At 41.6% G+C, this 17,645-nt stretch overlaps 1 protein-coding gene and 1 long non-coding RNA gene across 4 annotated transcripts in view; both read right to left on the bottom strand.

Moving 5' to 3' along the window:
• The window catches only part of LOC132597067 (uncharacterized), a 165,036-nt gene extending 151,032 nt beyond the window's left edge, over nt 1-14,004 (bottom strand). For all 3 annotated transcript variants that reach the window (XR_009563378.1, XR_009563376.1, XR_009563377.1), the window contains exons 1-4: nt 13,752-14,004; nt 12,450-12,599; nt 7,497-7,709; nt 4,888-5,084 (exon numbers count right to left, since the gene is read on the bottom strand). This is a non-coding gene — a long non-coding RNA (uncharacterized lncRNA). The remainder of the gene's footprint in view (nt 1-4,887; nt 5,085-7,496; nt 7,710-12,449; nt 12,600-13,751) is intronic.
• A 59-nt stretch (nt 14,005-14,063) lies between these two features.
• The window catches only part of SNX18 (sorting nexin 18), a 110,581-nt gene continuing 106,999 nt past the window's right edge, over nt 14,064-17,645 (bottom strand). The window contains exon 2 of the mRNA XM_060295771.1: nt 14,064-16,319. Coding sequence (XP_060151754.1) covers nt 16,075-16,319 — 245 coding nt within the window. The 3' untranslated portion in view covers nt 14,064-16,074. The remainder of the gene's footprint in view (nt 16,320-17,645) is intronic.

Here is a 17,645-nt window from a genome sequence, read left to right as displayed (position 1 = left end):
AGGAAATTTATTGGTTCACATGATTGAAAACCCCAGGGGAGCACTTGCTTCAGACAAGCTCCTTCTCAGCAGCTCAGTCACTGTGTTTCTTTTCCATTTCTCCACCGTCTTCTGGGGTATTGACTGTATTCTAAGATTGGGCCCCCTCACAGTCCCAAGAGAGCCATAAGCAACTCCCATTGCTACACGATTCCTTGTTCAGATCTAGCCAAAAAAGAAGAGATAGCATCTTTGCCCCAGCAGTCTTGTAGAGAGTCCTGAGACTCAATCTAGTTCAAGGGTGGCACTCCTGGTCTAAGCTGAGTTAATCAGTCACATGATAAGAAGATGGTTATATACTCCACCCCAGAGGCAAGTGTGAGCTGCACAGGAATTCCTAAATGGAACTGGGAGTGGGAAAAGGGAAGAGAGAGATACCAAGAAATGTGGATTTCAGGGAAAGGACTTTGGCGGGGTGCTAACATGACACGTGGGAGAGGGGTCCTTCTCAGCCTGAATAGGCCCAAGGTTTTCTATAAGAATGAACCATGCAAAAGGAAGGAATTTGAACTGATCAATCCTAGAATATACTCCTAGTATACTAGATCTGGAAGCTGTCTTCAATTAGAAAATGGTGATGGCATGAAATTGATGTCCAAAGGCAAGAAGGCCAGGAACAGTCTTTATACCAAGACTCAAGAGGCTGTGTGTTTGGGAATGCATATCTGTCTCTTAAATTCTCAGAGAAGGAGATGAAATTATTTGAATGTGTCTTAAGAGAGCCGTTCATAAGAAGATACTGTTTCCAAGGACTGTATGATACTGAACCGTTTTCATCAAGACAGGGCTAGGCTTGTTTCCCACGAATCTGGGTTTGAGTTATAGCTCTACCACTCACTCACCGTTGCCGTGGGCAAGTCACTTAACCTCACTACTTAACCTCTTCATCTTTATTTATTTATTTTGATGTGCAAAATCTTTTATTATTTATTTTTCTTCCAGTTTATTGAGATATCATTGACATACAGCACTGTATAAGTTTAAGGTGTACAGCATAATGATTTGACTTATATACATCATGAAATGATTACCATAGTAAGTCTGGTGAACATCCATCCTCTCATACAGATACAAAATTAAGGAAATAGAAAAAAATTTTCCTTATGATAAGAACTCAGGATTTACTCCCGTAACAACTTCCATATATAACACACAGCAGTATTAATTATTTTTATCATGTTGTATGTTACATCCCTGGTACTTATTTATCTTATAACTAGAAGTTTGTACTTTTTGAACACCTTCATCCAATTCCCCTTCACCCAAGCCCCCGCCACTTGTAACCAAAAATCTGATCTCTTTTTCTATGAGTTTGTTTGTTTGGTTGGTTGGCTGGTTGATTTTAAAGTGTAATTGATGTACAACATTATGGTAGTTCCTGTTACACAACACAGAGATTTGGTATTTCTATACATTTGAAAATGATCATCACCATAAGTCTAGTTACCATCTGTCACCATACAAAGATATTATATAATTATTGACTATATTCCCTACACTGTACATTTCATACCTATAACTCATTTATTTTATAACTTGAAGTTTGTACCTCTTAATCTCCCTCACCTATTTTTCTCCTCCCCCTACTCCCCTCCCCTCTGGAAACCACCTGTTTGTTCTCTATCTATGACTCTATTTCTGTTTTGTTTGTTCATTTGTTTCATTTTTCAGATTCCACATTATAAGTGAAATCATACAGTATTTATCTTTCTCTTTCTGACTTATTTCACTTAGGCTAATACCCTCTAGTTTCATCCATGTGGTCACAAATGGCAAGATTTCATTCTTTTTCATGGCTGAGTAATATTCCATTCTGCGCGCACGCGCGCGCGCATGTGTGTGTGTGTGTGTGTATCACATCTTCTTTATCCATTCATTAATTTATGGGCACTTAGGTTCCTTCCATATCTTGACTATTGTAAATAACACTGCAATGAACATAGGGGTGCATATATCTTTTCTATTTAGTGTTTTTGTTTTCTTCGGATAAATACCAAGGAGTGCAATTGCAAAGAACTCATACAACTCAACATCAAAGAAAAATCACTCAATTAAAAAATGGGCAGAGGATCTGAATAGATATTTTTCCTAAGAAGACACACAGATGACAAAGAAACACATTAAAAGATGGTTAACATCACTAGTCATCAGAAAAATGCAAATCAAAACGACGAGCTATCACCTCACATGTGTCAGAATGATTATTATTAAAAGACAACAAATAACAAGTGTTGGCCAGGATGTGGAAAAGAGGGAACCCTTGTGCACTGTTGGTGAGAATGTAAATTGGTGTAGCCACTGTGGAAAACAGTACGGAGATTCCTCAAAAAATTAGAAATAGAGCTACCATGTGATTCAGCAATAACCTCTTTATTGTTAAAATTTGGATAACAGCACTTCTCTTGCAGAGTGATTGTGAAAAGCAGAAATAGGGCCTCAAAGTGCCCAGTGTGAAGCAGGCATTAAGCAACTGTGACTACAGTTATTTAAATGGAGGTGCCGCTCTGGGATGATGCAAGATCAGAAGAAGAATGTGCACTTTCTGCAAGAGCTTGGCTTTAGACAAGATCTAAGCAGCAGACAAATATTTGGGAGGAATGGTATTAGGGACATGCTGTTACTGCTGGAGTCTCTGCTCAAGTTCAAACTATGTTCCCCCTGGATTCACATGTACCTGGCATTCCTGGCAGATAATCCCCCCTCCCGGGACAGGCTTTTTCTAGGGAAAGCATATCTGGTACACAACTTGGTTCAGAGAGGAAAATGATAAGCCCCACACTTTGCTCTGAATCAGAACATTTCTGGTCTTGCCCACAGGGATTAGATCCCAAAGGAGAGGAGACAGTAAAGATGTAAGAAGGTGACCATATTGGGAGCCCCAGTGGCAGCTGTTCAATGGCACAGAGGAGAGCACAGGAGGGAGTTATGGTGCCTCTGACTGGGTTGGAACCCAGGATGGATAGAGTTTGTGCTAAGACCACCTGAGCCCAATCTGGGAAGACAAATTGGGAGGGAAACAACACATTCAGTAGGCACGAGAGAGAGAGATCAGTAATCCATGATAAGTGCTTTGAAGCACGGCTGTCACAGCTCAGTAACATCGGTATCTTCAGTGGAAATGAATGCGTCACGCCCAAACACAAACATCACCACAGGGAGCCATAGAGGAGGAAAGCTGGGTGCAGGAGTCACGTGGTAGGTGAGAGGGCCATACAGGAGAGCACACACAGCCATCCCCGGGGATGCTCATGAACACCAGGGAGGGCTCTGCGGTGTCAGCTGGGAGCTGTCGGACAAACCATGCTGCAATGCTCTACTTTTGCCCCAGAGTGTTATGGCCAAGGCACCTGGGTTACACAGACCCATCGCTTGCCCTGGACACTACAGAATCACTTCAATGCCAAGTCAAATCATCAGGAACACATGTATTACACTGTGCCTTCAAGAAACCATGATTTAAAAAAAAAAGAAAAAAAGAAACCATGATTTAATATTGTTATGGCTTTGCCTTTTGCCAGAGATAATTTATACACTATAAAACTGGCTATAATGACAGTTTTTATTATAATGTTTAAAAACCTTATATAGGGCTTCCCTGGTGGCGCAGTGGTTGAGAATCTGCCTGCCAATGCAGGGACACGGGTTCGAGCCCTGATCTGGGAGGATCCCACATGTCACGGAGCAACTAGGCCCGTGAGCCACAACTACTGAGCCTGCGCGTCTGGAGCCTGTGCTCTGCAACAAGAGAGGCTGCGATAGTGAGCGGCCCGTGCACCGCGATGAAGAGTGGCCCCCGCTTGCCACAACTAAGAGAAAGCCCTCGCACAGAAACGAAGACCCAACACAGCCATAAATAAATAAATAAATAAATTTAAAAACCTTATATAAACAATCCTCCTGATTAATTTCTCTTAATATGCTGGATATGTTTGTCCCTCATGTTGGACTAGCACACTTCCTCCCTTCATTTTCTTTCTTTCTTTTTTCTTAAAGGAGAGCTAAATAATTTATTAAATTTCTCTTTCACCTTGACCACTAGGGTAGTAAGAGTGAAATGTGGTACACAGCTGGAGTAAATTCGGTGTAGATAGACTTTACGGTAAAACTGCCTCTCACTCATCTTTAACATGGCTCTTGTTTTGGGTGTTTTGGTTATGGTTGCTATTTTTATCATTAGTCTATGTTGATGTGTCTTTCTGGTAAGTCACCTAAGTTACTGGTTAGAAATAGTTGGAACTTAATAAATGAGCTTGCTGAGAGAGTAGGTAAAAATTTAATCTTTCTCAGGACAGAGAACTCTTTATTTTAAACCTCATATTCTTTTTCTCTGAGGCACTCAGAGTTGAGAATAATGCTGCCCTTTTTTTTGACATGTTTTCATTTAAGACAATTTTTTGTTCTGTCAAATAGTTTTATTTTCTTTAGCAGACAGAAATGTGGGCGAAAAAAAAAAAATCTCATTGCATATGATTCCTGACAGAGTACCGGGGCTCTAGACTGCAGTGAAAGTTGATTTCACAAATGACTTAGGAAACCTTTCTGGTTTTGAACACCTGTTCACAGAAAGCCTGTTTGAAATCATTCACTGCTTTTAATTCCTCAATGGCAATACAGACATGCTCTAATCCTGATCTTTATATTAGTGTTGAAAAGCAAAGGGCTGGTGTTTGGGTTCCTGCCCCAGCTTTTATTTTTAAAAAGGAAAAAGCTGTATTAAATGATAACACTTATTGATGTCAGTAAGTCTTTATTTACAGAAACAAACATAAACTAGTGTCCAGCTCAAAGAGCTTTCATATGTGAACACACCCACAGAACCATGACCAACATCAAGAAACAAAAATTTACCAGTCTCTGGACTTCCCTGGTGGCACAGTGGTTGAGAGTCCGCCTGCCGATGCAAGGGACACGGGTTCATGCCCCAGTCCGGGAAGATCCCACATGCCGCGGAGCGGCTGGGCCCGCGAGCCATGGCCGCTGAGCCTGCGCGCCCGAAGCCTGTGCTCCGCAGCGGGAGAGGCCACGGCAGTGAGAGGCCTGCGTACCTAAAAAAAAAAAAAAAAAAAAAAATTTACCAGCCTCAATTAGTTGCCCTCATGCCCCAGCCAGACCCTATATCCCTCCAAAAGGAAAGCATAACTCTGCTTTTTGACACCACTGATTACAGCTTTGCCTATTTTTAAAGTCTGTATAAATGTAGTAATTCTGTATATACTTTTCTGCGTATTTTTTATGAGATTCAAGCTTGTTGCTGCATGTAGCGATTATTCATTTTTATTGCTCTGTACTAGTATTTCATTATATAAATACACCCCAAGTCATATATCCATTCTACTATTGATTTCCACTTGGGCTGTTTTAAATTGTCGGCTCTTAAAGAGAATGCTGCTATGAATATTCTTGAGTATATATGTCTTTAAGCGAACATACGCATGCATATCTTTTGTGGATGTTCCTAGCTGTTCTGGGTCATGGGTTCTGTGTATGATCAACTTTATTAGATACTAGAAAGCAGTTTTCCAAAGTGATTGTACCAATCTCCACACTCCCTAGCCGTATGTAAGAGTTCCAGTTGCTCTACATCCTTACCAACCCTTGTAATTGTCAGTATGTAATGACAACTGTGAAATGATCATTGCATAACTTTGTCATGTTAGTCATTCTGATAATAACTGATGAGGCTGAACCCTTCTCTTACATTTATGGACCATATGGGAAGTGCTGTTCAAATCTTTTGTCCGTACTTTTGCTCTACACCAACATCATGAAGATACTCTCCTATGTTTTCTTTAGAAGTTTTATTTTTTGTTTTGTTTTACATGTAGCTCAACTGTCCATATGGAATTGTGTATAGGGTACAGGTTAGTATTTATTTTTTCCATAAAGTTATACAACTGATCCTGCATGATTTATTATAAAGACTATCCTTTTCCCATTGCTCTGCAGTGTCACTTTTGTCATAAAATGAATGGTTCATATGTGTGTGGATCTGTTTCTGGACTTTTAAATTTAACATATTCTTTACCAACTAATATGATTTTGAGTTGGGACATTGGTCTGTAATATCTGATACTCTGGAGTGCTTGACTGCTATTGCCCTGTAGCCCAGCATAAAGGACTGAGAAAGTGAAACCAGTTAATGCAGAAAATCCACTCCGAATATAACAACCAGAAAGAAAAGTAGAGATTGTTTTCATCTTATTTCCTTGTTTTTAAAATGAGAAAACAAGGACTTCCCTGGTGGTGCAGTGGTTAAGAATCCGCCTGCCAATGCAGGAGACACAGGTTCGAGCCCTGGTCTGGGAAGATCCCACATGCCGCAGAGCAATGAAGCCTGTGAGCCACAACTACTGGGCCTGCGTTCTAGGGCCCGCGAGCCACAACTACGGAGCCCTTGTGCCCAATTACTGAAGCCCACGCACCTAGAACCCGTGCTCCACAACAAGAGAAGCCACCGCAATGAGAAGCCCGTGCACCGTAACAAAGAGTAGCCCCCACTCGCTGCAACTAGAGAAAGCCTGTGCGCAGCAAAGAAGACCCAATGCAGCCAAAAATAAATAAATAAATTCCAAATATTATTTTATAAATAAATAAATAAATAAAATGAGAAAACAAGTCTACCCAAGTGTGCTGAATATCTTCTGTTTACCCAGACAAATCCTCTCTCCATCCTCTTCCTCCTGCTGTGCCCTTGGAGTCCCCACATCAATGGGCTCCCTTGCCTTAAAATTTCCACTTGGTTCAGTTTATGGGGAACATTGACTTGAGGATGGAGGAAAGTGAGGTCAGATATTTAATCCCTTAGCTATCTCCCTGCAGGCTGACTGATGCTCTCCCTGATATGGCTCTTGATGAATGGCCCTCTCCACACAACCCTCTTCTTCAAGATGCCAATGACCACTCATTTCTTTTGTCCCAGGCTGGGGGTGTCAATAGTGTCCTGCCATCACTAGCCCCAGGATACCGCATTGGGATTTTGACACTGCACGACTAGAGGCATCCATGTTCCAGATAGGACGATGGGAGACAGGACCCAAAGAAGAGTCAAAGGGCATATGTCATCCTTCTCTTGATGAAAGTTCCTAGAAGCTGCCACATGACACTTCTGCTCACATTTCATTGGCCAGAACTTGGTCATTTGGCCACAACTACGTGTAAAGTGGAGAAAAGTTTTAGACGGCTATGTGCCAAACTAAAAATCTTACAAGCTAAGAATAATAGCTTCCCATACCATTTACCTCAAGTCTAGTCATTAAACATGTATTCAGTGCACTCTGGGCCGCTCTGTATTTTTCTGAAATACAGAGATGAACGGTGAATGGCCCTGGTCCAGTCTAATACGGGCCAGAGATTCCTTCCTCCAGCAAATGACTGTGTCAGTCCCTGTGCTAGGCATTAGGGATTCCAGAGTGCACTAGACAGTGTTCCTGCACAGGACAGCAACAATGCCTACGTACCTCTGTTACAGCTGTTAGTCAATGCAGGTTACCCAGGATAGATGTGTCAGGGAACAGAAGAGGAGATCTGTCTCTGAAGGGAGACCATGAGTTTGCTGTGTGGACAAGGAGACAGACCTTCCAGGCTCAGACACAGCATGAGGAAGACATGTGGCATAAAAGGACAGCATTTCCAGGGAGCAGCAAGGATTCTAGGGAGCCTAAGAACATAACCTACATGGAGAAGAGAGGGTAAAGATGAGGCTGGACAAGTCCACAGTGGCCAAGGAAGGCAGGACCCTCTGGGCCAAGTGCAGGCATTTGTCAAATGCCTCACTCACCCCACCCACCAACTTCTTCTGCCATACATGCCCACGGAGGGCTTCCAATAAGTCACAAATGAACGATGATATCATATCAGGAAGTACATCAAGCTCAGGCCCAAGTTATGTCCTTCAGGAAATTTACCAGAGATTTGACTCTTGAAATTTCAGCCTCTTCTTGGCTTGAACAATCTGATGGAACTCTGGAATAACTAGCTTGGCCTGACTCATTCCCAATCTCGGGAAGCAAGGCAAGCAGGAGAGAGGAGGGTATCAGGAGGACTCTCACTCCCACCCGGAATTTAGAAGTGGCTCAAAATGGTTTGTTTGGCAATAAACACAAACATTTAAAATGAAAAACTATTTTTTTCTCTTCCTGCAGGTATATTCTAGAAAAGGAGGAGGAAGAAAGACTCTACAGGGAGGAGCATTACGCATTTTCATAAGCACCTATAATGTGCTAGATGTTATTCGAGGTGCTGGGGCTACAGTGGTGAGCAAGTGCCGTCCCTAAGGAGTTCATACGCTAATAGAAGGAAAAAGTGTTTTTAACGCGCTTATTGTCTAAAATATTTTCAGGTACTGGTAAATACTATGGAGAGGCTAAACAAGGATAATGTGGTAGAGAGTGACTAGTTAGTTAGGGTATGAAGAGTTTCCCTCTAAGAGATGACATTTGAGTTAAGACCTTGTATTAGTTTCCTATTGTTGCTGTAATAAATTACCAGAAACTTAATGACTTAAAACAACAATGTAAATGTATTATCTCATGATTCTGGAGGTCAAAAGTCCAACACAGGTCTCGCTGGGCTAAAACCAAGTTGTCAGCAGGGCAGCATTCCTTCTGAAGGCTCTAGTTGCCTTTCTCAGCTTTTAGAAGGTGCCTGCATTCCTTAACTGTGGCTTCATCCTGCAGCTGCAAAGCAGAGTAGCAGAGTAGACAGACAGCAGAGTAGCATCTTCAAATCTCTGATTTTGACACTCACTCTCCTGTCTCCCTCTAACACTTATAAAGAACCCTTGTGATTACCTTGGATCCACCAAAATAATCCAGGATAATCTTCTTATCTCAAGATCCTTAATCACATCTGCAAAGTCCCTCATGCCATGTAAGGTTCTGAGGATTAGGATATGGGTATCACTAGGGATGATTATTCTACCTGTCACATACCTACATGGTGAAACAAAGGCAGCTACCTGCAGATCTTAGGAAAAAGCATTCCAAGCAGAAGGAAGAGTAAGTGTAAAAGCCCTGGGGTAGGAATAAACATAGCATTCTTAAGGGATAGAAATATATAAACGAGGCCACATCTCCAGAGTCCGGTTTTCTCTATTGTAGTTTGGAAAGGAAGCTTGTCCTCTGGACCTGTCACATCTGAGAAATCAGAGCAGAGCAAAGCATCCCAACTAGGAGATACACAGTTAAGAGATATTTGCTTGAAGATATATCTACTTTGCAGCCTATCCCTGACTCTTTGTCAATTTTTTCAAAATCTTATACTTTATTTTTTAAAACATAAAATCAAGTGTTATTTTTAGTACCTTTGAAATCTTTCACTGGAAATACCCATCTTTTGATTTGATGTTGGAACCCATCAACACTGATTTTTTAAAATATACCACCATTTATTATTCTCAACCAGTATATAAAATCTACAGCTGGAGGGAGGTGGAATATCAAGGATGAAATGGCATTTATAAGAAATTTTAGAATGTCTTGAAAACAGATGTTTCTTTTCCCACATGAATATGCAGTTTTTTTTTAAAAATAAAAGCATACAGTTTAAACAGTGAAGTAAAATAAATCAAACAGCATTCTACAAGTCTCCTAGAATACATGTGTTCAGTATTCCAGATCAGCAGGATGGTGGGTTCAGGAGAAGGTCAAAACTTAACTTTTCCAAAATCTGCTTTTTGTTTGTTGGTTATCACAACACTGCAATATTCTTTCTTTTGAATCAAAAATTGTTCTTACCTGTGATTTTTTTTCAGTTTTAGTGAACTTAAATATCTACTGAAATGCTATGATGCACATTCTAACAACAGCCACCAGCATCATCCTTAGTCTTTTATATGTGCTGTTATTACTATGTCAGAAACGTAGACAGATATGGAAGGGGTGCAGTGTGCTGTCATCTCCTGGAGGCTCAGTGGATGATACAAAGGGTCAATAGGGATCAACCAGCACATGATGACGTTCAGACAGAGAGCAGTCAACCTATTGCTGGTGCCTCAGCAAGTGATGTGCTCTGGGGTCCACTTCCAAGGGACAAACCCAGCACCCCTGCCCAGCCTGCTATTCTTTATGAAGTGGCTACTCTCTATTTTTGTTTTATTTTTATTTTACTTGTTAATTTTAATATTCCTTATCTTTACCACAAAATCTTTTTAACTATAATATGTGAAAGATACCATCATTCCCAATTTATTCTTTCCAAAGGCAACAAGTATTAAATGCTTCTTTGGGGTCTTTTCAGAATTGCCTTTCTATGTTTATAATGAAGTATTGTATCAAATCATAATATACCATATCATATCTGTTTTCCCCTTGTGAATGGTCTACACTGTACACATTGTTGGACAATTTACATTTTTCACTTTGCTCTGTACCCTGGGCAACCTTCCGTGGTAGCAAGTCAGCATTTTGAAAGTGCCCCCTGCAGAATCGCAGACCTCATGGTTTCTCTGTGGTTCGCTGCTTGTGTCTAAAGAAGAAAGTTACTGAAATGTGTCCAGACCACGGTTTTCAAGAGAAAAGAATCCATTGTATATGTAACAACTGACTTCATCCCAATGTATGGTTTTGCTTTGGCATTTAGCATATTATTTTCCCTATCACATCATCTGAGATAATTAAAGGACTTTGAAATATCGCCTTCGTTCCTCTTAAGGCTTGTGAACAAAACTCTCACAAGGCTTTCAAATTTGTCATTTCGACAAGTATCCATTTTGAAGGCCCACATCAAGTAATTTCTCTAAGAGAATATGTAATAAAATGAGATACAACTTGAATCCATTACCATAAATTATGAAACAAAGGGGTCACCATGCTTGTCAATTTACAAAAGACTTAGAAAAAAATCGGTATGAATATTTTTTCATAAATCTTATAAGGTGATAATTTATTTGCTTTTAGTGGCATATGAAAACAGAGTGAGTTCTCCTAGTATATTCTATGATTCCATCTTCAAAGAAGTACCGGCAACTTCAACTAAAAGGGATTAAATTAAGATTTCATCAAAATTGCATAAAGCATGGTTTCAAAAAGTGATGGATCTAAATAATGTCCAACAAGATAGTGAATTTTCCCATTTCCCCTTTAAGCAAAGCAGGCTTTGGTCTGGCCTTTGTGCTCTGAGGAGATAATATGACCCTCCATGGAAGACACATCACCCAGAATACAGGAAGGCAGAACTGACATCACTTTGTTTCAGACCCTGGCCTTGGAACTTTTTATAACTAAGTTGATAATATACGTACACTCTCCTAAACAAGAAAAATGTAAATGAGGACAATCCACTTTCTTGCTACCAGCAACAGCACCAGTTAAGCAAGATATTTCCTAGTATATATGGTATGTAGGCTTTACTATCAAGCAGACTTCTTTCATTTTATTTTATTTTGTAACAGCTTTATTGAGATAAAATTTGCATACCATACAATTCCCCCACACTTAGTTTTTAGTTCAAGTTTCTCAACTTCACTAGGCCTTAGTCTTTTTATCTGTAATATGGGAATAGTAAGACCCACTGATTTGTGGTGCAAATTAATGTGTTCAGGCTATTCCATGGCACATAGTAAGTGCTAAATAATGAAATCATAATAGAATAAGAAGATTCATTTTTGCACGCTCAACTTTCTCATTGAATTTATAATCAATCATGTCTCTGATTCTGATTTCCTACTTTGACAGGGAAACCTTAATCCTGTTCATTTACAGTAATTTCAGGTACTGAATTTAGCTCAATTCAGTACCTTAATTGCCTCTTCTGACTAGAAATGCAGTCAATGAAAGACTCTTCTCCTCCCCTGTTTTGGGATAGAGCTAGGTTCACCAGGGGCCCTTATGACATCGTGGCTGGTCTGCACCCACTAGTACTGCTGCCGTGGAGACACGCCTCCCTTCTCTTGGGATGGCAATGCAAGGAGATGGATGTCTGCAAGGGACCTTGATGGTCTCCTCTGCCATCCTGGGTCCAGAAGCCACTTGCTGCTACTTTGCTGCCCTCCGAGTGTTCGGTGGAGCTGGGGCATCTGCAGGGCTTCAGATCTCAGGAGACCAAGAGAGGAAGTGGGGCAGAGACTCACTGCCACCATTCAACTCCAAACTGCGAGCCCCTCACTGCACCCCGTGGAGGTAGGAGGGGAAATCAGGGTGCTGAGCCTGACTTTCTTCCTCTTTCCAAACTCTCTCTACTGTCCAATCCTGTTCATGTTCACTAGACAGAGAAGAAGCTAGGCTCTTCGTTCTACTTGTTTCCACTGGCATCCTATATCAATCCCCACTCCAGCCCTGGGCAACTGGAGATCTGAAGGGATGGTGAGCCTGAGAAAGAAGATAGGACCATCCATGCAGGTCGGTGCGTCCAATGAGTCACTATAGGCATGAGGTATTCCGTATTAATCTATATCCCTCCCAGTCTAACCTTACCTCATCACCACCAAAACATCCTCCACTTCCTTCTCTGGGTGCAGGTTTGTTACTTCTCTCTCTTGAAAGATGAAATCTGAAGCGCTTCCCAATTCTAGGTTTACTTCTCTATGTCCTTGCTTCTTGCTTCCATTCTTTGGTCTCTGATACCTTGTACATGAAATGCTGCCCTAAGTGAAATGTTATAGGTTAAATAATTTTCCCTCCTCCCCAAAAGTTACATGTGGAAGTCCTAGCCCCCAGTACCTCAGAATGTGACCTTACTTGAGAAAAGGGGCACTGCAGATGGAATTAGTTAAGAAGAAGTCATTCCATTAGGGTGGTCCCTAATCCAGTATGACTGGTGTCCTTATTAAAAGGGGAAATTTGGACACAGAACACACAGGGAGATAAAGGCAAGATTAGGATGATACTGGTACAAGCCAGGAATGCCAAAGACTGTCAGCAAACTACCTGAAGTTGGAGAGAGGCCTGGAACAGATTCTCTCTCATAGCCCTTAGAAAAAACCAACTCTGGGGAATTCCCTGGCGGTCCAGTGGTTAGGACTCAGCGCTTTCACTGCTAGGGCCCAGGTTCAATCCCTGGCCAGAGAACTAAGATCCCACAAGCCCCTCGGCTTGGCCAAAAGTAAAAAAAAAAAAAACCAACTCTGTCGACACCATGATCTCGGACTTTTAGCCTCCAGAACTGCAAGACAATAAACTTCTCATGTTTAAGCCTCCTAGTTTGTGGTGCTTTGTTGCAGCAGCTCTAGGAAACTGATACATGGGACATATTGTATTGCGTTGTCTTTCCAGCCTGCCGTTGTTCTGGGAAATCTCCCTCCCTCCCCACCTCCCACAAGAGCAGCCATGTTGAACAATATGATCCCAATCCTGTCTGGAATTCACTGGGAACTTGCATTTGAGACCAGAGAACAAGTATCCAGTGACTGAAGCTGAAAAATATAAAACTTGGCAATGGCCAAAAACTGTGTTTTCCACAACAAAGAGAAAGCCAGTCTGCCACAGGACAAAGCTGGCACCCAGAGAAGCAGAGATGGGGCTGGAAGAACTGGAGGCTTTCCAGTCCTGGCTCTGTCGGTGCCCCAGGCTCTGGCTCTCTCGGGACCTGGCTGTGACTTGAATTCCAGGAGAATGCAGTGACTATCTGGTAAACTCTTTTTGCTCACGCTGATTTATATAAGGTTTGTGGCACTTGTTACTCAGACTTCGAGTTAATATATCCTCCAAAACTCATGCACTCTTATTTTTAATAATAAGCGGAAGATTACTGCTCTAAGTAAGAAACTATGTTCTTACCAGACATAGGTGCACAATTCAGAAGGGAGCCTTAATTAAAAATAAACTCAGTGAAAAAGGTATAGAGTAAGCTTTGGGCTTCCCTGGTGGCGCAGTGGTTGAGAGTCTGCCTGCCGATGCAGGGGACACGGGTTCGTGCCCCAGTCCGCGAAGATCCCACATGCTGTGGAGTGGCTGGGCCCGTGAGCCATGGCCGCTGAGCCTGGGCGTCTGGAGCCTGTGCTCCACAACGGGAGAGGCCACAACAGTGAGAGGCCCACGTACCGCAAAAAAAAAAAAAAAAAAAAAAAAAAAGTATGAGTAAGTTTTGTTGGAACATTCTTTGTTCAATGAAACTTTAAGCCATTATAAACAGCAAGAAATTAGATTAATTTCTTTACCTTTTAGTTTAAAACAAAAAATATTTCAGTAACAGGCAACTCTTATCTTTCTTTATCATATTGGAGTGTTTGTTAACTGATAGACACAGCATAGTTCCTTCATTAATTAAAAGCCATTTTGCAGAGCTGCCTGGGATGGCTGTGAAAGAGTCATTTTAACTATTATGTTTTCATTAGCTTTATTTTCCAAAGAATATATTAGTCCTGTGATAAGTTTCAAGTGCCTGGCATTTTGCCTGAGAAAATATTTGCTACTTAGTGTATTAACAATAAGCTCTTTTCCTGTCTACCCATTACTACATTTTATAAAATTTCAGAAAAAAATTACTTAGTTTTAATCCTGATTTACACATCCAATGGCTTCTGTGTCCTAGGGATATAATCTCAAAGGCTACCAGCTTTATGTGAGAAAAGGAGAAGAAAATGAAATTTGATGTTGGAAATTAAGAAATAAATTTGGTAATTCTTATGCTATTTTGCATACTGATTGGGGAATATATTAGTTTTCTGTTGCTGCATAACAGTTAACTCCAGAACTTAGTGGCTTCAAATGGCATTAAATATTTATTATCTCACACAGTTTCTGTGGGTTAGGCATTTGAGAGTGGCTTAAATGGGTAGCTCTGGCTCAGAGTTTTGCATGAGGTTTCAGTCAACATGTCAGCCAGGGTTACAGTCATCTGAAGGCTCGACTGGGGCTGAGACATTCACTTTCCCAGGGGGACTACTCATATGGCTGGCAAATTGATGCTGGCTGTAGTCAGGAGGCCTCAGTCCTCAACACCTGATCTCCTCACAGTTCTGGTTATGTGTCCTCATGACATAACAGCTGGCTTCCCCTAGAGTGAGTCATCCAAGAGAGAGCAAGGTGGAAGATGCAACTTTTATGATCTAACCCTGGGTTACACACTGTTAATTCCACAATATCCTGTTACATGGGCCAACCCTACTCAATGTGGGAGGGTGAAAATACTGAGAGGTAAAAATCACTTGGGCCCTCCAATCATCTTAGAGAACTTCCTGTTTTATTACAAGTATTCATGAGGAAAATAAAATCTTTGTAAAAAAGAAGTACAGAAAATTCTTTTCAAAATGAGCCTATTTAAGAAAATATTTTAAATATTTATAATGTATAATAATTTATAATAGAGCCACAGAATTTTAGAATCCGAAAGAAAATTGGATATCAACCACTCTAACTTGGTCATGGAGACTGAGACCCAGAAAGGCAATGATGCTTTTCTAACTTCACATAGCAAATAAGTGACTGAATCAGGGTTAGATCCAGGTCTCTTTACTGTTAGGGCTTATGATGAATAACCTGGCCTGGAAATCAATATCCATTGCAACCTCCTTCCAATATGCCTTCCTACTGCAAAAACGGGAAAACCTAAACACTAACCCCAACACCTTTGCAGCTAGAGTTCTGGATATGATTTGATTCAGGCAATCAGATTGCTGACTTGAGATCTGGAAATTGGAAGTGATAGAGAGAATGGGCTGTTTGCAACTTGTGCTGCTTCTGTTGGCAAAGGTGGCTGCAGAAGAGTTGCATTGTCCCATGGCCGAGGTAGCAGAGGTACCCATGCTCTGGTCACCAGCATGGTAAGAGCCAAGAGGCAGGGCTCAAATGAGTTAGAATGCACCGAGCAGATGTGACATGGTTTCAAAGCTGAGAAGTTGCAGCAATGGCTTCCTGATCTCTGAAGAGTACATAAGCTAACATATTCTTGGAGTGAACAACTTCAGTGGCGATCGCTACAACCAGGAAGGTGGGGAATTAAGTGGTTAGCAGCTCCCCTGGAGAACCAGTTCAGTGGGGTGATTCTTGAAGTTGTTCCTGGATTCTAAGCCCAGAACCATTACTTCAGTTCATCCAACAATTTTGTAAGCACCCAGTTCCCTGTATTAATTCTCATTCTCTTAAAATGGATCAGTGCCTGTTATCTGCACCTAAATTCTATTATAGAGCATGTTAATACATAAGAATGAAAAAAGCAGGGCTTCCCTGGTGGCGCAGTGGTTGAGAGTCCGCCTGCCGATGCAGGGGACACAGGTTCGTGCCCCGGTCCGGGAAGATCCCACATGCCGCGGAGCGGCTGGGCCCGTGAGCCATGGCCGCTGAGCCTGCGCGTCCGGAGCCTGTGCTCTGCAACGGGAGACGCCACAACAGTGAGAGGCCTGCGTACTGCAAAAAAAAAAAAAAAAAAAGAATGAATAAAGCAGCCTGACATATGGAAACTGGGCTGACACTTACAGCTACATTTCACAGTTGTTAGGAACTGACCTGGCATTTACAGATAAGCCATGTGTTCTCCAATTGAATGTAAATAATTTCTCAGAACATCAGCTTCAGACAAGGTCCCTCTGTTGACTTTGATGGATCAACATAAAGACCACTCTGTGTCATGTCTGAACGTGGACAAATTATGAACATTGTCCGTATCACAAAAATGACGAAACACGCCCCTATTCTTGCTTATCTGAGTGACTGCTGCTCTTTTCCAGTGATAACCTTAGCACTTCCTCTTCCTGGATAGGATTTATTAAGATGCCCAATCATAGATTTGCTCCTCTTCCTGACAGCTTTCAATCCAAACACAAGCCCTGTTTCCTTTGCCTTCCCCATGTGAGCTAACACAAGCCCAAGTCCTCCAACTCCTTTGGAACCCCCTCTTACTGCTGCATGGTCTGTTTCCCTGCAACAAGTCATAAACCCAACAGATGTGTTCCTGCTGATCTTTAGCTGAAAGGCATTGACATGCATAATTTGGTTTGAACACCTCATGCTGTTCTAGTGGTATGGACTATTTATACTGGTTACTTGCTATGAATAAGTACTTTCTATGAATAAATGAATGACTTGATGTAGAATTAGTATTCCTTTTCTGCTTTTTCCTCCCTTGTGCCTCCTTATGAAAGCCAAAAAATGCCATGGTAACAGTTTTATGTCACCAAAAGCCCAGAAATTATATGTATCAAATGATAAAAAGAAAATCATGAAAGAAAGAATAGACAGTAAGTGTACAAGGCAATTGAACATTAGAGATAAGCAATTATATAGTGAATTGGATGATAATACAATTTTTTGAATGCCCATAACATGCCAGACACTTGTGACAGTAATTTATTATCATTGACATCACAGCTATACTACAAAGTAGGAATTTTTTAAATTCCCATTCCATAAAGGAGGAAAACTAAGGCCCTGGAGCCTAATGACCTGCTTGGTACAGTGCTCCCACCTACCAAGTAGTGCTGGTATCCAAACTTGGGCTGCTAAAGATCATGTGTTTCCAGGGCTTCCCGGGTGACGCAGTGGTTGAGAATCTGCCTGCCAATGCAGGGGACACGGGTTCGAGCTCTGGTCTGGGAAGATCCCACATGCCGGGGAGTGGCTGGGCCTGTGCGCCACAACTACTGAGCCTACGCGTCTGGAGCCTGTGCTCCCGCAACAAGAGAGGCCGCGACAGAGAGAGGCCCGCGCACCGCGATGAAGAGTAGCCCCCGCTCG

This window comes from Globicephala melas, chromosome 3 (assembly GCF_963455315.2).
Source record: "Globicephala melas chromosome 3, mGloMel1.2, whole genome shotgun sequence".
Lineage (NCBI taxonomy): Eukaryota > Metazoa > Chordata > Mammalia > Artiodactyla > Delphinidae > Globicephala > Globicephala melas.
The sequence above is the reverse complement of the archived record's forward strand: the minus strand, read 5'-3'. Positions and strand labels throughout refer to the sequence as shown.